The sequence below is a fragment of the Ammospiza caudacuta genome, chromosome 3 (genome assembly GCF_027887145.1).
Source record: "Ammospiza caudacuta isolate bAmmCau1 chromosome 3, bAmmCau1.pri, whole genome shotgun sequence".
In the NCBI taxonomy this organism is placed as follows: domain Eukaryota; kingdom Metazoa; phylum Chordata; class Aves; order Passeriformes; family Passerellidae; genus Ammospiza; species Ammospiza caudacuta.
This window is the reverse complement of record NC_080595.1, coordinates 112843547-112865058: the sequence shown is the minus strand read 5'-3', so window position 1 is coordinate 112865058 and position 21512 is coordinate 112843547. Positions and strand designations below refer to the sequence as shown.

Sequence of the window (21512 nt, the reverse complement as noted above, 5' to 3'; positions counted from 1 at the left end):
CATCAGGCAATCAGATCTTCCCAAAAATGATCCTGGCATCACTGTAAGAGCAGCTGTGTTCAGGGTGGCTGCAGAAAGATGTGGATATCTACAACAAATATGCTATAGATCCCTTCCTTGAGTGCATGAAATTCCTGGTCTACAGTCAGCAAAACAGAAATGAGATCCCCAATCCAGTGCTCCAGAGCTGACTCCTGCCTGCCTTAGAGAGATCACATCCCTTGGCAGAGCCTGGCTGGGAGTTCCAGCACATCTAACTACTAAGCACTAATAAACACTAATTAAAGTGTTTCCTGCCCCTGAGAAGGGCAGCAACTCTTGTGTATGAACGCAGCCCTGTCTCCTATACTTGTATTACTGAAGCATTTGGAAGTTTAATAAAAATTTGGATTTTAAATGGCTTGTGACAGGTTAAGATTAACATCCTCCTACTGCAATTGCTTAGAAGCAGGGAACTGGCAAGACACAGACCATATTTCAACCAGACAGGCATGTTTCTACTGACAGTGACAGAAACATTTCCACAAAATAGCCTCCTGCTGTCTCCAGCACTAATGAAACGCACGGCATACGGCGGCGGAACGGCACTACATTTCCCTCAGAATATGAAATGCAAACTCTGCCTTAACCATCCTCCAGAAATCCACCAGAGCTACAACTTCTGTATAACATTAAGTCTTTGTTAAGTTAACTGCTGGAGGGCCTAACGGCTCATAAAAAAACCCCACCACCTCCAAAAAACACCCCCAAAATTATGTCATGAAGAACAACTTGAGATGGAAATCCAGTCAGACATAACTCCTACCCATCACTTGTGTGAATGGGCAAAAAGGGCTGCAGGCCCTGTAGCTGCAAGGAGGACCAAAATAACTAATTAGGTCTATGAACAAAGAATATCCCAATCCCGCTCCCCAGAAGAGGTGTTTGCACATTTTCATGATTGCAAGAACACAAATTTTACACACAAAATGGATAATGGTGAGGTGTAAACCTTTCACTTCCATGATCCTGACCTGCTGATTCAAACATATACAGTCCTGCAAGACAGAGTCTGAAGCAGCTTTGACAGCTTAGTTTTACTAGACCATAGTTATGCCAAAACATCCCAACGAGAGCATAGAGTCATTTGAGGTCCTTAACTTGAAATTCTATTGTCCTCAGAGACATAAAATTATACAGTCAGTCCCCTTTTCACTTAATTATTTATTTTTGGTATATATCTATTCTGGTTTTTTGTTATTTCTAGCACACAGCTATATGCTACTGACACAGGTGAGTCATGAAACTGCAGTGTTTGCCACCATACAGTCACGAAAAAAGGACATTGTCACACCGGGTTGAGAGTCCATGCTGAGAGACAGCAAATGACACACAAACAAAGCATGCAATGTGGACAGTAATAGTCTCAAAAATTCAATTGGTATGAGCATTTTTGCAGATATCAAAATAGATAGGAAGTTTAGGAACTGCAATTAGAATTTGGAAGAAGACAGTATTTGTTTCTGAAATTAAAGAAAGTGACTTCTCTTCATAAGAACGTATAGGAAAGAACAAAGTTTACAATACTGACTTCATTCTAACAGGAAAGATTGACATAATTTTTTAATTGGATGCCACGAACCACCAGGAGTTGGATCTTCATGACCCTTGTGGGTCCCTTCCAACTCAGGATGTTCTAGGATTCTATGAAACGACATAGCAGAGAATTGTGACAAAAGATGCAAATGTGTAGCAGTAATGTAACAAGTCCACTGTCTTTAAAGTTTGGGTGTTTCTTTTTTTTTAATAAAGAACACTTGTTTTTCCCTTCAGAATTAAATTCACTGAATCACAGAATGGTTTGAGTTAGAAGGGATCTCTGGAAAAAAAAATCCATCACTAAATCAGATTATAGATGAATATATCTAATGTTGAATTTGTTCACTTGGCCACATTTGGTGCTGTATTATAATAATGTAACAGAGCTAAACCTGCAAAACATTTAAAATCACTTTTTGTAAATAATGAAGTTCACCACTAATATGAATTAATTACCATTAAAAATGAATAAACAAAAACAGTCAAGCTTTTATGAGACCCTGCAGCTATAGCTGAAGCAATAGATTTATAAAATTTAAGCTGAATTTTTTAACCACAAATAGTCACTATTAAGGATTATTTTGGATTAAATGCACATGTGAAATATATTAATACTTTAATCATGAATGCTGGACAGAACCTCAAAAATAGGTTTTTCTTTCTATTGGGAAAATAATATCCCTTGAAATAAACAATTTTGCATGTAAGTACTGAGCACTATTGCAGTGATCATATAGAAAAATAATAACATCAAAAGATGTATTCAACAGTCTTATTTCATGGCACTCACTCAGCATGAGGAACACTCAGGTTCAAATTTACATTCTTCCAGCAAGCAGAAACTTGAATATTGGTCTTTCCTCTCCAAGTCGGTTATCCTATACACAGGACTACCAGCTAGACAAGATTCCTCTTCATCTCAGTAGATTTTTACACTTTCAAAAAATAAACTTTTAGTTTTGTTCTGATGAAAAAATAAAGCAAATGTTGAAACCTCTATATTTTTCAAAGAAATGGTATTTTTATTTTTCAGCCAAACACAGTAATTACAGAGATCTCTGAGCTGGACACGAACCCTGCAATGCTTGAGCAAGAGTCTGAATTTTAGGCTTGCAGTACTTGAGCGGAAAATCAGGCAGCATTTGAATCAAGTCTACCAGGAATATAATAGAAATGCCACCACCTCCTATTGTAACTGCTCCCATACTCACAGATTTGAAGGAGTTTCAAATGTATGGATAAATACTGGAAAAGGCCCAAAATGAACACAAAGGAAATTCAAGTCCTAAAAGCTATACTGGAGCAATCTGAAAGGCTTGCTTTAAACCTGTTAAAGGAAGGAAATTCACAGTTAAGACTGAAAATCCTGGCTGGAGCTCTAGCCTTCAAATACATACATTGCCTTGCAGAAACAAAAAGGGGTAGGCAAACCATACAAATCAAGACCACAGTGTCAGACTGGATTTCCAGTTTTAACTATGATTTGTGACATATTAGAGAACACTTTATTTCATTCTGTTTCCATAAAGTTGTAGCTCTCAGATGGACAGGCCAAGAACAGTCAAACTAGCTGAGGGTTTATTATAGCAGCAAAATCACCACCTTACTTGGGTATGAATGGATTTTTTTTGCTAAAGGTCCATTAAAAATAGGAAAAACTAATAGAAGAAAGGAAAAAAGGAAGGTAAGAACAAAGAAAGCAATACTTCCAGAAGGCACAGCACTAGATTTAACAAAAGTTGCCCTTTCCAGTATAAATCACTTTGTTTTACTTCCCACAGCACTATCAATCATGATATTCTGTGCAAGTATTTTAAAGCAACTTCTGGTAGTTTGCATCAAACTTTGATTAGGCAGTTACCCATAATTCTTCAAAAATGGGGCTTAATAAGTAATTGTATATATATACATGGATACACACCCATTTATATGTATATATTTAAGAGCTTTCCTGAACAAAGGCTAAAATTAGTTTGAGATCAGAGATATGGCTCAGATGACCTCTTGAGGCTCCTTCCAGCATAGTTCTTCCACAGTTCAGAATGGAAATTCCAGAGCAATCAGGGTAAAAAAATGTGTCATTAACCAAAAGGAAATGCTCAATTTATAACTGGCATGCCACAAACTCAGTGTGTGGAGAGGCCAAGGATCAGCCTGGTTAGTGGGGACACAGAACAGGCAAAGTCCTAACAGAGGTGTCAGAGCCGTTACACAATTTTTGGGATGTCATCAAGCTCACTTTTGACCTGTGAGCAGGAATGACAGTGAAATTCAGAACCAATGTGAGGATTAACCAGTTATTATTACAAAGGGCTTTGAAGAAAACAGGTGCTGAGTAAAAATGCTGTGTATTAGTGGGATGACTAATAAAAATGGTTAGTTACAAGGAGCAAGAATCTAAAGCAAGGAGGGTACCACAGAAATCCAAGACATCTGGGGAGGAATATCAGTGTAATAAAATGAAAACAAAGCAACTCGTGTTATTTGGCAATCCCACATGCAAACCACTTGAATTTTACACTTCTGGAGCTTATGTCATCGTTGAGCCTCCACCTTCCACTCTGAGAAAGCTGCAGTTCAGAGAACAAGTATTTTAAAGCATATATAAGGTGGCAAGGGGGCAGCTATTCAATAAAAAACTATCCTATTTAGTCAAGTCACTAACTGGGACACTGTTAAATTGTTTTACACTAGAAATGAATACACCTCTTCTAGCATTTATAAGAGGGGATGCAGAAACTCACAAATACTCCTCAAGACTTCAAGAACCTTTGCTACAGTTAGAGATTGCAAGTGTATTGTGTATTAAAAAAGAAATGATCCACACTATTAAAATATCATCCATAGCCCTCCACAAATCCCCAAACCCCTCCCATTAATGGTTACTGTGTGATTAATGTTTGTACTGGGCCATTTTAATTAGTGAAACAATTCGGAGTTCTACCTTAAAAAGCAGCTTTGTGAAACTGCAGTAGTTGCAGAATATTTCACTCCTGGGCTTGATAAAACACTAAACCAGAAACTGCTTTCAAATAACTGCCTGCCACAGCACTTTTAGCCAACTTTTGCACCTGGTGCTGAGAGGAAAAGCCAAGTGAACTTTCACTCACTTGTTGCACGTCAGCTTCAATGCAATGTCTTTCTTCTGCTGTGTTTGGGTTTCTAACTGGAAGAGACAAGTAAGCTAAACTAGCAGCCAATCAATCCCTAAATTCTAAGAATGCAATAAAATTTGATACCAATAAATCTTTTCTTTTAACAGCCAAAAGAGATTAACAAAGGTATTTGAAATTTTATCCTCCTCTGTACTTTCAATAGGACGATTACCTGACAACCCTGTTGAATCAAACAGCAAAATTAAAAGAGACACAATTAAGCTTGTATACACAAGGAACAGGATATGCATTTATGCATATCCCTAGTAGGTCCTCCATTATATATTAGCCTTTATGTATTTTTCTTCCCCTTACAATAAAAGTTATTACACCTTTGGACTGTCAAATAAAAATCCAATTGGCTGAGACACGGACCGTCAATATAAAATAGCTTTGCACAGCTTCCCTCTTGCTACAACCAGTCAATTTTTTTCAGCTCTGTCATTAATTTGTTTCATTACTTGAGGAAAATCCACTTTGTCTTCTTTGTACTTTCATTTTGCATCAGTAAAGTGATCCATTTTTATTCGCAAATTTGGAACGCTGATGTTGGCACAAGATCATCAAAGACAAAAATGGTAAACAACCTAAAAACACATTCAAGAATTAGAGATGATAAAAAAGTAGTTGCTGAGTATTGTGAGAATGGTTGTTAGTAACAATATCTACTGAGCATATTGAAGTTGATATACTGGCATCAGGCTGTGTGTCACTATAGAAGTGCTTATTATTGATATATATATGATATATATTTGCTTGTTTGTTATGGTGCAGAAATGCCAGCATTCACATCCCCATGTGTATGATACTGTCCACAGAAGAAGCATTTGTCACAAGACTTTCTGTGTTACCATGAATTCTTTCCTAAAATGTAGAATCTGTCTCTTCCCTTTCTTCCCCATCTTGTGCTCTCCTTTACACACAGACACAACAGCCTCATTCCACCTGTTCCATCATTATCCACTTAAGTTTCTCTGGCCTCATCTGAAATTCAGTTTGGAAGTAACACATCTGCTGATTCTCACTCCATTTACTACTTCTTGATGACTTCTCTGTCATCAGAACTTAATGTCCTGTAAAGCTACTTCCCAAACTCATTCTCCAGATCAGACCTTCTGCAAGCTCCAATGCACCAGCCACAGCTTCTCTTTCAAACTCCTCTGCCTCTTATTTCAATTATTCCCATTCTCTTGCTACTGAACATTTTGAGAAAGTGTCATGGGAAGTTCTTCCAAATTCTTTTCCACTACAAGGTTGTTTTCATCTTCTTTTATCCCACTACTTTAAACAACCCCTTGCTGCATCTCAGGCTTTGCATTCCTTATTCACAACCTGGGTTCCACTTCAAGCTCGATAATTCTTCTGCTACAGGAGAGAAAATAAGCATTCCCACAAAGCCGCTCTTAGTTTTTGTTCCTAAACACCTTCTCTTGTCATAAATCTTTGGCCTTTTTCCCAACTCTGACCCACCTCAGAAGCTGCATCATATCCTGCCCACTGAGTTTTCAATTTTTCTTTGCTCTCTGGTACTTTCCCTCAGTATGTAGAGATGACCTCAGTCTATCCTCTCCTTTAAAGAAACTGTATCTCAATCCAGCCCCAAATCTTTTCTGATTTGTTTTTTTCTCTTCATCTATTAAAAAACATATACTATGAAGTTTTCAGCTAATGCACAGACTTCTAACTCTGTCTTGGATCAGCTCCAAGGTGACTTTTCAGAAATCCCATCCCTTAAAACTGTTCATTTTGGGGACACTGTGTGTCTCTTGCTAGCCAGAAACCTGGGCCTGAAGTATGTCTTTATTGTCTCTGACTTTTCTACTGCTTTTAACTTTGTTAACATCTTCTGCCATCAGAGAAATTCCTGTTTACCTCCTTTCCTCTTGCATTGCTTTAAGACTTCTGCCTTGGGGGAGTTCTCTCTCAGTTGGGAGCTCTGACTAAACATAGAAATCTACATCTGAGCTGGTCACCCAAGGCATAATTTATACTCACTAGACAAAAATCACCCTTCTGGGTCCAAATTCACCTCACTCTGAAATAAATCACAGAAACCATAATTGGTTTGGGTTGGAAAGGGCCTTAAAGATCACCCAGTTCCAACACCTTGCCATGGGCAGGGAAACCTTTGACCATGCCAGGTGGCTCCAAGCCCTGTCCAGCCTGGCCTTGGACACTTCCAGGGGTGGGACAGCCACAGCTTCTCTGGACAACCTGTGCCAGGGCCTCACCACCCTCACATTTAAATGCCTGAGAGAAGCCAAATAAATATTATCATACAAGTAACATTTCTCTCTATTGACACTCATTATTTCTCCAATAAGAGACTCTGATTCACAGGAATATCAACAACTGATAACCAATAATTTATTGAAGTACCTCCTATGCCATGTTCCCTCACAGAGGTACAATGCCTTTACCCAAGATATAACAAAATGGGCAGCCTAGGGACATAGTGACAGGACAAGAGGGAATGGCTGTAAATGGAAAGAGGTGGGTTTAGATTAGGTACTGGAAATAAATTCTTTACTGTGAGAACGGTGAGACACTGAAAAGGTGACTTTTTAGTGCATTTACCAGAAAAGTCTTAAAACCAAAAAGGGAAGAACCCTCAAATTAAAGTGAAGTTTAATATGCATTTTCTGTGCCTGTATAGCTTTCATTTTTCTATGGGACACATGAGTAAAAAAAAATAATTTACACTTTTGGATACAGTTGCACAAAATTCCTAATATATTACTTTACACAATGGAAAGGTCTTCTGCCAACATAAAGCAAAATCTCAGGTAAAGCAGAGAGTTAATTTTACTCTGTTGTCATCTTTGTCAGGAATGGGTTACAGCCCATACTTGCTTTGCTCCGTTTATTTGCAAGTCTGAGATAAAAGACTGTTTGTGCAAGTTTTTGTGTGTAAGTTATTTTCTGTCTACTCAAGGACTGTGCAGCCATCAACACTCCTATCAGGTGGAACTCGTGGCTTTAAGATAAAAGAACACAGAAATAAAAAGCATCGACATCTCCCACAATTAAATAAATACTGATCTAAGGGTTTCTGCTTTTATCGCTGTTTTTCTTGGCCAGTGACACTTACAGACACAAAAGGGCTGCATTTGCCAAAACTAAAGCACTTAAATTTTAAGAAAACAGATTTTGCAGCGCTTCAAGAAGTAAAACAGCTTCTGCCAAGTTTTGCAGTACTTGCTCACTATTTGTATTTCCAAAATAAAATTGTTTTGAATGATGGTAACACCTTTGCCTTCAGCTACTGTTTCCTTTTGCAGAAGAACAGAACTGGAAGATGTTGGAAAAGGTGGAGAACTTTGGTATCAACAGCTGTCTATTAATAACCAAGTGCGGTATTAGAAACTCAGGACCTCTGAACACTAGGTGTCAGTGTAAGAAATGGAAAAATATCAAAAACCTGTTGTTTCCAATCAGGTGGATTAGCTAAGAAACCAGAAGCAGCTGTGACCAGATTTCCTTGTAACTCCGCAACACTGTTAACAAGCCAATCTTCCTAAAAAATGTTATTCTGAAACTATCAGGTTTGCTTCAAATCAGATAAGGTGATCTAAAAATTACAATTAATTTGCTCTGTTAACCACTCTGAGATGACCTTTAAGGTTTATGAGTTACACTTCAAGACATGAAGAGTTTTCATTACTCTTGTTCCACCACAGAGATCCATAAATCAGTTTGTGTCCTTCACAACTAAAAGTTTACAGGTTGCTTGCTTTTTTTCTTTGTTTTTCCCCTCAGAATCAATTAAAAACTACATATCTGATATAACAGAAATACAGCTAATGCCTGAAGTCACAGAGGTGAGATGTCTCTCACTTCACTTAAGAAGCCCAGATTTTAAATTCATGGCCAGAATTTTATATAACTATGTTAAGACATGAAGAATCACATGCTTGAAATGCCCATTTATCTCTTGTGACACAAAAGATGATCTGGTGTTACTACCTCAGCTTTAGAAAAACATGTTTGTCATATTTGTTTACTTTTATATTTTACCATTGATAAATTTCTGATGCTTTTCATTTAATGTACTAATTTCTGTCAGAATCAGAATACTAGGCAAGATTTGTCTTTGTGTGCAAAGGATGGACTTTACACACATTTTCATATAATATTCCATTTATACCATACTAAGAAGTTAAAGAAAGAATGAAACCCTGAACATCAACTTTCCATTTGGTTTCTGGAGCTTGGAATCTAATTATGTTCCTCAAAATCATAATCAGAATATTGATTTACCAGAGTTCACCATATTGAGCAATACAAATCTAATGATTACTCTTAAATTCTTAAATTCTTGAATTGTTAGTAAGTGACATCAATAGAAGTAGGCAAAGACCCTGAACACTGCATCTGTACACTGACTGTCCCTGCTCAGCTCAGCTCATCCAAGGCCTCAACAGCTGTTAATCTCTTCTATTCTCCTAAAATTTTACATAAAAATTAAATAAAGTATGTATCTGTGTTTTGGAAACATGGGCTGGGCTCAGCTTATCAACTGTTTCATAAGAGCCCCAGAAGCCAAGGGAATTGAGTACATATATATTTAGGAATGCCACAGATTCCAAAGCCCCCATGAGTGAAATTTCATACCTACTTCATTCCTCTAGCCCAACAGCCTGAACAGGAATTTGATGTGTAAAGGGTGGTAAAAACAACTATGTAAATATAGAGAAATATATTCCTATACATTTACAGTGCACATAAATCCATGACATTGTTATTAAAGGCCCAGTCTGATACAGAAAGCCAGGAAATACTAGGATTATTGCTGCCTGCACTACCTTCAGTCTTTATATTTTATGTGTTACAATACAATCTTTAAGCACTGATGACTTTTTGTTTTCCATTTAATCTAGTCAATGCTTTGGATCTTTTTCTCCACTATTGAACATGCTAGTACAACTTTGGAGGTATAATTATTCATTCCCTTGTTTGATAATTTAGGGTTTTAATAACAATATCTTAGTCTGTTTCCACTTGTAAGGTCAGTGAAGTTCATCACCACTGGATGCTGAGCAGCATCTCTAGATGACCAGGCAAAAAGCAGCAGCCCTGTTTTAGAGCACATGCTGACCCTGCACAGAGATCCATGGGAAAAGAAAAAATCTGACCAAGTCACTAAATTCTCAGTCTCAAGAGAAAGCAGAGAGAGAGCCCAGAATCCCTAACTGGGACTCCTGAATCATCTCCTGAAGTAAATTCCGTCCTTGAGAATAGATCTGAATATGGTGAGCAAGGGGCAGACAATGTTTGAAAACATTTTACAAAGTAGAAAACTCAGGACACGTATTTTCATATACATTACCATATAAATCTATCATATGAATCTAAATACTGACCACATTTAAATGCTGCAATTGCACAGGGAACAATTAACCACTTGCTAGATATAAAGCCCCATCTCTCCTTTTCCATCCTACATGCCGAAATGCAGACAAATTCACAGGGCTGGTACCCAGTGAAATTTTTATACTACAGACTTATTTTCCAGTTTGATTTCTACAGGGCAGGTGTGCCATGCGTTTGCTGCAAATGTATGCATGTTGTTTTTTCAACTCTGCAGTAGGAATAGAATGATTAGGGGAAGGATTTCTCCCAGATGGTTTTTGTGAACTCCCTTTATCCCATCCATGTAAACACACAGCATGTTCCAGCTTGCTGGGCTGTACATCCACCCTGTGACTTAGTACAAAGTCTGAATGTTTAGTTAGCCAGAAGATTGTTTCCATCCTGTGATTCATTAGGTCCCTATGGTACCCTCGACTTCCTTTATTTTGTACAATCACAAATTATATTAGTTTGTCTTATTTTGATAACCCCTTTAATTAATGTCCTGCACAGGAAACTTTATAACTGTTTTAAAAAAGACTCATAAAACAAGGACTTTTCCTGTTGCTGTGGTGGTGTAAGCGACAGTTCCACGTAACTTTGGGATATCAGTGGGCAATTCCTGCCCATGAAGGAACTGATTTCAATTCTTTCCTTCTTAAAAGCAACATCAGAAATGTTACAATTATGTATAAAAAGGTTACAAGTCGAACAGTTCCAAAATGTAGTAAATAAACCTGGAGCTGTGTGAGGTTACATAAAGTGACTGATCCAGTTTGTGAACAAATAACAACTGTGATTTAATTTTAAAAACCCAAGAACCTCTACAAGCAAAAAACCTGTAAAGGACCAAGAAAGCTTTATCCTTGCCTCTGTTTAAATCTCATTCTTCCTATTAGCCTCTCCCATTGTCATAGTCATTTTCTCTGGAAGGGCAAGTGAAATTGAGTTTTCCCTTCTTCTTTTGTTTTAAACTGCAATAAAAGAGTAACAGCTGCAGGAATACGGCTAGGAAGAGAAGAAAGTACACCACGATCCAGAAAATATACAGCCCTTTAAAAACATAAAATTCACACTGCTTATGATAAATAACTGTATTTTGTATCAGTAAACTTATGCTTGTCTTGTACTTTCACCATTCCTTCTCCTAGGAAAAGTGGCAAATGACTACCCAATCTTTACTAAACTCACTATAAAAAGCCATTTATTCCACAGGATGGATTTACCACAGATCTACTCAGGACTCAGGCACACTGCTGAATCTCTGCCTCTCACTCTAACTTTTCTACCTATGAATTACTGCTTCATTTTAATATAATCTGCATACGCCAGTATGGACTATTCACCTGCTGACCTGTGCTTTGTGTTTTGGTTGATACCAAAAGACTGATTCTGAATTAAATGTTGTGTGTATAAGAGAAAATGTATTTCAAATAGTAAAAACAACAACAAAAAAAATTATCCATGCGTATGTTCATTTATACATATATATAACTCAGGACCCAAATCATGTTCCTAAACAGAAAGAAAGAGTGGAATATTAATAGCTTTAGGTATCAGCACAAGTTGTATGAAATTAAAAACCATAGGAAGATAAAAGTAAATGACAAAAGAAATTCCAAAAAGTATCACGTACAATATGATTTTGGGCAATTGAAGTTCCTTTAAGTTGACACTACTGAACTCTTAAAAAAGGCAGCCAAGTTTGTCTGACTTCAATCATTTGACATCAATTGGAGAGAACAGAGTCCACCTTCCAGCAGACACACATTGGATGACAAGGAGCAAACCACAATTCTATTAACATGAATTCTACCATTCATGACCATCTTCATAAGGACTTATCACACATTACAAAGAATTACAGCAGATAAAACATTTAAAGGATGCAGTCCAAGGCTATTGTGATGTTCTGTTGGCATGCTTCTGACAACCACTCTTTCAGGAACAGACAGGGTTACTTACCTGCATTTTTCGGTGTGCATGTGTGTAATTTACCTATTCCTTTGTTGAACTCTGTCCTACTGCTAAAATAGCTTCCATTTTTTAAAAACAAATCTAATCTCTTCCAAAAAGCTATTTGATATCTCTGAAACAAAATGTAAAGTACTGAACTTTAAATCTAGTGCTACACTGAATAACCAAACTCTGTGAAAACAGGTGCCTGTACTACCCCTGCCATAGTGTGCCTAGAGGATAAACTGTTGGTATTTCATTCTGATAACAAACACCCAGCTAATACATTATCAGCAGAAGGAAAGTACTTCCTTACCAGCTCTTCTGATTTAACTAGTGCATAGTGATCTTATTGTCCACTTTCCTTTGAATGTGACATCTGAAGCATGAACAAGGAGCTATGGCCCTATCAAGAGAAGATACTAATAATATTTCATTTTAGTATTAGTTTAATAATATTACATTTTCTTATGAATCAGCCCAGAATGATAAAAATTTTGGAGAGAGATGGTGAAGGTGAAGATGGACTTTTTCATAAATATTATATAAAACAATTTCCAAATTGTTTTATATCTGCATATGTGCAAGATTTAGGCTATTTTGATGGCAAACCTCTAAACAGTAGTTTAATGATGAGCAAAAATTCCTATTCCATTCCTCTTAATTACAGATTTGGTTTTGTTTTTGTTTTTTTACACAAAGTGCTGAATAATATACATTTGTCCAAAAGGAGGATCTTCAAGTTTTCTTTCTAAGGGTTTAAATAGATATGAATAAGTTATTGGAGAAGATGATGCTTCAAAAACTTTTTAGTGCACGTGAAGATTGTACCAGATATGATGGAAGAATGAAACAGAAGAGGTCTTTTTCCACTTCAAATGGTCAGTAAAATTTAAAGGCTTGTCCCCTTCTGATTAACACCTTTTGCACTCCCTGTTGAACTGTTTTTGCAGGCACAACTTTCCTTGTATTACTTATGCCTAACCATAAAGAAAATACAGCTTTGATTGGAACCTCTAGTCATAGCCCACATAAAGAAGTACAGTTTAAGGGTAACATGAAGGCATCTATAAATTTCTTAAACAGTTACCTATAAATGAACATTTAGATCTGTTACCAAATACTATTAGTCAACAGTGAACTTGATTTCAAATTAAAACTTAAATTCATTGTGCTTATCAAATACATTGTGCTTGACCAAAAAATGTACAGAACTTTCTAGTGTAGGGGCTTTATGATTTTCTGTTGCTTGATATATAAAAAACAAAAGGTTTCATAATTACAATATAAGCATAAAAAATTCAAACTCATGACACAAATATAATGAAATTTATCTCTCACCTTTCATGCCTGTCTCCTAGATATTCAAACCTAAGCCAGCTGTCAAAGGATTAATTTCTTAGTCAGCTGAGAATACAAATTCCTAGATAGATACAAACCCATTCAACTCAGATAGTAATTTTAGGATGAAATGAATCTTCCTCTGGAGATGCTCATTTCCTCCTATACATTGCTATAGACTTTTAGTAGAATTTTCCTTTATGCAAAGCAGTGTGCATGTTATGCAAAATACACCCAAGAATGGATCATAAAATGTGATGAAGACTCTTAAAACTCTGCTTTCCAGGAATTTGCCTTGTTAGTGCACTCATCTGCTACAGCAGCTGGACCTCATGAAGCGCACAGTGGTTTGAAGCAGTGACTGTATAAATCTGCCCAAACCAGACCTTGATTTAATAGAGTTCAGATCAACTCTGAAAATAGGAAGCTGGAACTATAAAGCTGCAAGATATCAGAAGTTAACCAATCAAAGGTAATCGTGCTGGAAACTTATTTTTTAATGCAGAGGCTCAAACCTGGACTTAATCAACAAGAACAAGCTCTTCTTACAAATGCTTACTATGAAAGATGTGTGCAACATGCCAGTTTATTGCAGGTATAAAAGTAATTTCTACAGTTTCGCTTTATACCTGTATTATGGATGGAAAAATGGACATGAATTAAACAAGAAATCATTAAATTACATAGTGAGAACTGCGTAGTCCATTAACATGAGCAATATGACAAAATCCAGGCGGTAAGCAATAAATTTACTTCCGCAGTCAGCTTCATTTATAAAAATAGCATTTTTCTAGTACTGGGTAAATACCAACAAAAACACCTACAAGTAAAGTGAAAAATTCACATAACTGCACAGAAGCTCAATAAGAATGTGCAATTGAGGATGACAAATGTGCAAAATTCCCTATCAGAAGCCTGGGGCATGTAAAACGCTACTGATTTAAGAGTTCCGGCATGTGAATGTCAGAGGTCAAAGCAATGAGCTATTAAAGATACTTTCACTTCCTCAGGAATAAAGTGCTGTCTTGGGCTGGGAGGGGAAAGGTTAGAAAAGCTGTTTATCTGCCGCTCCATTCCCATTCTTCCTTCTGTCAGGAAATCCTACAAGCTCCTGCACCCCACGCAGGGTTAACCCTGGGTCACATCCAGCCCCCGAGTAAGTTCCCCGGCTTTGATTAAAGTGCAAAGACCACATGGCCACAGGTTGCACTTTCTCAGCTGCAGGGTTTGGTAAAGCTCAGCTCAGCTCAGCTCAGCAGGACAGAACAGCCCAGACTCCAGCCTGTTACGGCTGAGAGAAGAGCGAAGCCGCAGCCACCAGTTTGCATAAATTACAGGGGTCATTAACAAAGAGAAAATGTTACTTTGTCAGAGCTAAAGCTGGAATAAGAACTACAAATACATGCCCAGCACAGAGTGTTTAACCAGCGGGAAACCTACAGTGAGGGGAGAGACGTTGTCCCCTCCAAGGAGCCACGGGGCATGTTCCGGACAGCCCAAGCGGAGTGTAATAAGGAAAGAATCCACAAAGATGCCAGGAGACTGTGGAGACAGGGATACACTTGGCCTGTAGAAGTATGAGCAGAAAGTGCCTGGAGCTGGAAGGGATGCCAAGGCATTTGCTGAGATGCAGGAAACTACTGAACAGCTGCTGGATTAGGTGCAAAGCTGAAGGAAAACACCTGTTGCAGGCACACAGTGGGCAAGGGGAAGTCTGATTTTAGTATATTTCTATTAAAAACATAAATGTCTTATATTCATGAATATGTAGAAATATATATAAAATGTATTTTTATACACACATAAATATTTATAATATGTGCTGTATCCCATTCTGAATTTCATCATTTTACAGAAGCGTTTAAATCTAGTTAAATGTAGTACCAGAATCTACCTTGAAACTTAAAAAGCCTTGTCATTGCTGAAAGGGCTCATTACAAAGAAGAGGTGTAGGAACTTGCAGCTCAAAGCTCTAGCTTATCCAAGGACTCACCAGATGTAAATATTAGTTATAATATGTATTAGTATAATCTATATACATTAGTTCCATATAATGTCCATTCCCACACATGCTGGTAATTTCATTCCAATCACAGAATCATTAAGGTTGGAAAAGACCCCTGAGATTATCAAGTCAAACCATTAACCCAGCACTGCCAAGACTAGTAAACCCTGTCCCTCAGTGCCACATCTACATGTCTTTTAAGGGCTATGATAAGAAAATCACACTTTTTATGAAATCACAGGTGGTATGTCAGATTATACCTTTCTATACAAAGGTATAGTCATTTGTCAGATGGCAAATTCATGCCATGGTGTAAAATAGCATGATTTATTTCTTAAGAGGAGATTTACTTACTAAAATATAGAGCGGTTCAAATTTACAGTTGTTTCTGACAGATGCGATTCAAAACAACCTCATTTGTGTAACACTTTCATTGGCTTTCAATATATTAAAATATTCCATATTTTGGCAGATTTTTTGACAGAAATCAAAACATCTGATGGAAGGAATATTAAGACATAAATCCTAAGAAAATAATGCATTAACACAAATAATAGAACACAAATTTTTAAAAAAAGACAGCAAGGCAGCCTTTAGAAGAATAGCCATTTCTTCTAACAATCTAAAGTTTTTTTAACAAAATCCCATCAGCTTTTTTCCCAGGGTTAGGTGGGGTTGCATATCTGGTTCTACAGATCGCTGAGACCAGAGCATCATCCTCAGTTTCTGTGTTTTATTTGTTCCTAAACCCTGGACAATCTGTTATTAGCCATTAGCTCACAAAAATATCATGTGGATTGAAGGAATTTTAGAGTGCATGCTATTTTGGCAGTTATGTTCTTACCAAATTTATCAGCTGAGTGTGAACAATGTCTTCCACCAGAATTGCAGTTTCATGGAGTGGCCTGCGAGCATCTCCCAGGGAAAACCTGAAACAAAGAGGTTTATTGCAAGGTTATGGAAATTAGTTAAAGAGAAAAGAAGTACTGGTCTCCTGAAAGATAAAAAGAAGAAAATATGAATAATAACAATACGGTTAATACACCTGTATGTATGGAAATGGATCACTCAGCCTGGTGCAAGGATTATAAACCAAAATCATGGGATTAGTGGAACAAAAGAGCTGCAGGATGTACACTAAAGCATGTACTGAAAGACTGAGGAAACAGGAAAATCCAGTTTGTAGGAACATTTTTGTACACCCCTCATCAATAAAAAACACCAAAAAACCTGTAACAATGGATGACAAGATTATTGCCTCAGACTCCACTGACAACCTCTCTTCACACACTTCTCTGGATGATCTTTAATGGCCTTTCCAACCCAACAAATTCTATAATTCTATAATTCTGTGAGAAAGAGCAAGCAAAACTGCAGCATGTGCACTACTAACTCTGATTTTGAAGCTCCCTTTACTTACAGAATTACCAAATAACGATTTGAAAAGGTAAAATGCCAACAGCTTTTTTAGCCAAATCTAAATGCTGGTGCTAAGATGTGGAAGAAACAAATGAAGAGTAAACATTTTTGTTTAGTCTCACATAATAATATATGTCAGACTCCTAAAAGTCTACACTGCAACATGAAATGGCAGGAGGTCATAAAGAGATTATAGTGTTCATGTAACATCACAAACAACAGCCAAGGTGAGGCCAGCAAGGAGAATAAAATGAGGAATTGTGACAATGGACTTTGGAAGGCAGTTTTTCCTCTTCCTACTTTTCTCATACTTCTTTTTCTGCTATTTCTTCTTCTCTAAGAAACACCAGTCTTACATCATTCTAGAGAAAGACAATTCCTATGCTGTTTAGTATTTCCTCAGAACATTCCTGAGAATAAAACACTTTCTCTCCTCTTAAAGTTGAGTTTTTAGAATACAAAAACTTGCACAGTAAAATATATTCATTGTAAATTAAATAGCACAGGCCAACAATAACACTATATATTCTTATTAAAAGAGTGACATTTTATTTACAAGCAAGACTCAAATCTTTATAGGTGACTGAATAAATAAATTATTTCGTCACAAAAGTATTAGTCTACCTTGCAATATAGTAAAACACTATTTTATCTATAAACAACGAAAGAGCTCTATAATAGGGTTCTTTTCCTTTATCTAAGAATGAAATTATTTCCAGTGTTCAGCAAGCAGCATTCCAAATTCTAATAAATAAATAAATAAATCTCAGCCTGATACGTGTAAGAGCCCAACAAGAGCTACTCAGGCAAAATCTGAGCATAATCCACTGTACGGCACTGGTCATAACATAAGGAAATCACACTCTGTATTTGTCCCTTATAATTTGTCTCTCCTGTTGGGACTATCAGCATCTCAGAGACACAGTTATGTTTTATAACACGCTTTACATTTCTAAAATGAGCACAACTCAAATATTTTTTCTCCATTATGCAGGGCTGCATATGCACCTGGATTAGAATGTCAGGCACTTCCTAGGACTATAAGGACAGTACAGCAATGTACCCAGAGACTGTTAAATATCTTATAAACTGCAAATACATGGATATGATATAGGAAATACATATAGAGAGAAATATTTATTATCATAGTAGATTGGAAGATTAAACAGTATTTAAACCATCAGAGATTCCAAAAGAGTGCTCATACAGGATAAAGCTAATTTTTTTTTTCATTTTTTTAACATAAGGTTTGTAAGTAAATGAAAATGACAATTAATAGTTGGTTTTAATCACACAGGGCATATAAGATCAAACAGAAGAGTTCTTACAAATATAATATACTGTTCATTCTTAACTGCTGGTCTATTTTTTAAAGGCTTTCTGTTTAAGGCTTCAAATACAGAACAAATCAACTATGGAAGACAGTAGTAAACACCTTGTGTCCAACAGTATAAGCTTAGATATACATTTCTCACATTCACAGTTTTACTCAGCACCCCAAATATACAAATTAAAAGGTTTTGGGTTTCTTTTCCAAAGACAACAAAGTGCAAGAACCAAAATTTATTTCTGAGGCAGAATGCTGCCTCTACATTGAGCTGCCCTCCTCATCTGCATTCAGAAATCTCTCTCACAAGTAATTCACAGTTCCCCAAATAGAAGGAGGGGCAGAGGGGTTGCAATCATGAGGCTGCACATTGATCCAAAAGGAGACAAACATTAAATCTTTTTTGGTCCATTTTGATGGACCACTCAGGGTAAGGGGCAATGGGTTCAAACTGAAAGAGGATAGATTTAGAAAGGTACCAAGAGGAAATTCTTCCCTGTGAGGGTGGGCAGGCCCTGGCACAGGTTGCCCAAAGAAGCTGTGGCTGCCCCAGCCCTGGAAGCGTCCGAGGCCAAGTTGGACAGAGCTTGGAGCAACCTGGGATAGTAGAAGGTTTCCCTGGTCATGGCAAGGGCTTGGAACAAGATTATCTTTATGGCCCCTTCCAACCCAAACAATCCTGTGGTTCTGTGATAGACAGAGTTGATGCTGAGACATGAAAAAAGGTTAATGTCAACTGCACTTCTTGATTTAATAGAAAATCAAGTTCCAGATGCACCTACTTTCTTCCTCCGTCACTTCCATCCTTTCTACCTTCCAAAGCTATTTCTATCTCAGTTTGCCTTCACTGTTTTCCCACGTAACTTCTGCCAGCTTCTTTCCCACACACAGAAAACTAGATACTGGCATGGTGGTTTCAGCAAAAAGCAAAAACCACCACACCCACCCACAGCCGCTTCCTTTTCCTTTGCAATGGATCCAGGATTTTCAGACACTAAAATAAAAGTAAAGCTTCTTTATTCGTTAATTGTATTTGTATAGCATTTGATATGGTTCTTGATTCTAACATGCTTTTAGGACAACATTCTTTAAGACACCAAACACAGCCTTTTTTATGTCTTTCTGCTACCAGAGGTAATATTTAGAAATGCACAAGTAGCTTATTACTTTAACTCTTTCATTTTTTTCCCTTCACTTTTGCATTGTACCTCTCCACAGCAGAATGAATGCTAAACTACAAGTCACATGGCTCAGATTTTACCAAGTGGCAGAATACAAAGCAGTTCAAGAACGAAAAGAAAACACTTTAAAAAAAAAGACCCCCAAATTTGGTGCCCTTGCTTCTGGGAAGTGAAGCTGAACTTGATGCTTTAATACAAGTTATGAATTTCATTTCACATGTGCTTTGCTTTTATGGTTCATGAGAGTCTTTTAAAGAACCTTCCATTCACTAGACATATTAATAAGTCTTCCTATGAAACACATAAAAATTCTGTTGAAAATAAAAAAAGAGCTGTTTCTCCACAGGTAAATACTGAAGAGGAAATATATCAAAATACAATGTTAGCAGAGCATCAAAGCAGCAAAGTATTATGGAAGACAGTCCTGGTAATAGAAGTATCAACCCATTAGACATGTCCTACAATAACAAAGCCTTCTTAGAAGATCCTATTTCAAAGGTTTGTCTGTTTTAAGGAAACATTTTTACAAGGGGGGATCAACTTACCCAGATTTTCACAGGAGGATTAAAATAGTAGCATGGAGAAAGAAAAGACTGCTGCAGCGCTTTTATTGTTTACTTTTAGCTTCTATTTCTAATTTATTTAAGTTCCTGTAATGATGTTTCCAGGCTCTTCAAAAGGGTAAATGTCCAAGCCACTAAGTGCCTACATGAAGTATCATGGTACTATGTGTAAACACACGCTCATACTTGGCACATGCTAAGGTCCCACTGCTGCGCGTGGTACAGGGACTGACATTTATAAGAACTTCAAAATGGGCAGCTACAGAAATAGATAAAGCACTTTTTGCTATATTTTCAGGGGTTTAAGTGCCTGAGAAAGGTATTGGGGCAGGCAAGGCACAGGCTTGGTTCAAAGCCCCTGATGCAGAGCTCTCCAGGTGGCCAGACCACCAGGAGAGCAGACTGGAGACAGAGAGCTGCTGCAACCTCCCGTCCTCCATAGCCCCGAAAAGCTGTCCTGGCCAGAAAGGAACTACAACCAGGGTGGCTGGGAGTGCACTGAGCTAGAATAAACAGTTTCCCTCACTGGGGTTTCTACTGAGTTCCCACCGTAACAAGGCTGCCCCAACGCATTCAGAATTTACCACCTCAAATAAATGTGATGAATCCAGCCTAGGGAAAGTATAAAGCAGCCAGGTAGTCCGGTGGGATATATGTGCTGCTTTTTTTTTACCTCTTCTAGAAATCCCCAACAACTCTCCTTTTCTGTTCCTACATAAAGGATGAGCACGTGCCCAGGTGGGCAAGCAGGCCAATGGCACCTGGCCTCTGTCAGCAGCAGTGGGGGCAGCAGGACCAGAGCAGTGATTGTCCCTGTGCTGGACACTGCTGAGGTCACACCTCGAGGGCTGTGTCCAGTTCTGGGCCTCTCACAACAAGAAAGACACTGAGGGACAGGAACACGTCCAGAGAAGGACAAAGGAGCTGGGGAAGGCTCTGGAGCACAGGTCTGAGGGGGAGCAGCTGAGGGAGCTGGAAAGGGGGTCAGCCTGGAGAAAAAGAGGCTCAGGGGGGACCTTCTCACCCTCTACAACTCCCTGACAGGGGGGTTTAGCCAAGAGAGAGTCAGTCTGTTCTCCCAGGTAACAAGGAACAGGATGAGAGAAAACAGCCTCAACCTGTGTCAGGGGAGGTTTAGATAAGGCTATTAGAATAATTTTCTTCACAGAAAGGTTAGTAAGGCACTGGAACAGGCTTCTCAGGGCAGGGGTGGAATTACCAGTCCTGGAGAGATATAAACGATTTATAGAAGTGGTTCTGAGGGACATGCTTTAGTGACTGACCTGGGAGAGCTGGGTTAATTTTTTGGACTCGATGCTAGAGGGTGTTTTCCAAGCTGAATAAATCCATGATTCCATGATCCAAACTGCCATAGGGCAAGCAAATACTTCTGTCCTCAACACAGAGGTACTTACCTGCTCCTGCCTACAACCAGACTGGGACTGTGGATCACAGGGATCCCTGTGCCTGCCATGCCACAGTGACCTGAGAGGGTGCACACTGTGTATGTGGGAGTGCAGGCCATGACCTGGATGAGGGGTTTGGGATCCACATAACAACCTGGACATAAATCTGGGCTGCATGTTGGAGAGACCAGAAGGTTTGTGTTGGTTACTGGAGGGACCAGGAGGTCCA

The 21512-nt window shown here is 38.0% G+C and overlaps 1 protein-coding gene across 1 annotated transcript in view; it reads right to left on the bottom strand.

Moving 5' to 3' along the window:
• SUPT3H (SPT3 homolog, SAGA and STAGA complex component) overlaps nucleotides 1–21512 on the bottom strand; it is a 254085-nt gene that overhangs the window by 111510 nt on the left and 121063 nt on the right. Inside the window, exon 3 of the mRNA XM_058800983.1 lies at nucleotides 16232–16316. Coding sequence (XP_058656966.1) covers nucleotides 16232–16316 — 85 coding nt within the window. The remainder of the gene's footprint in view (nucleotides 1–16231; nucleotides 16317–21512) is intronic.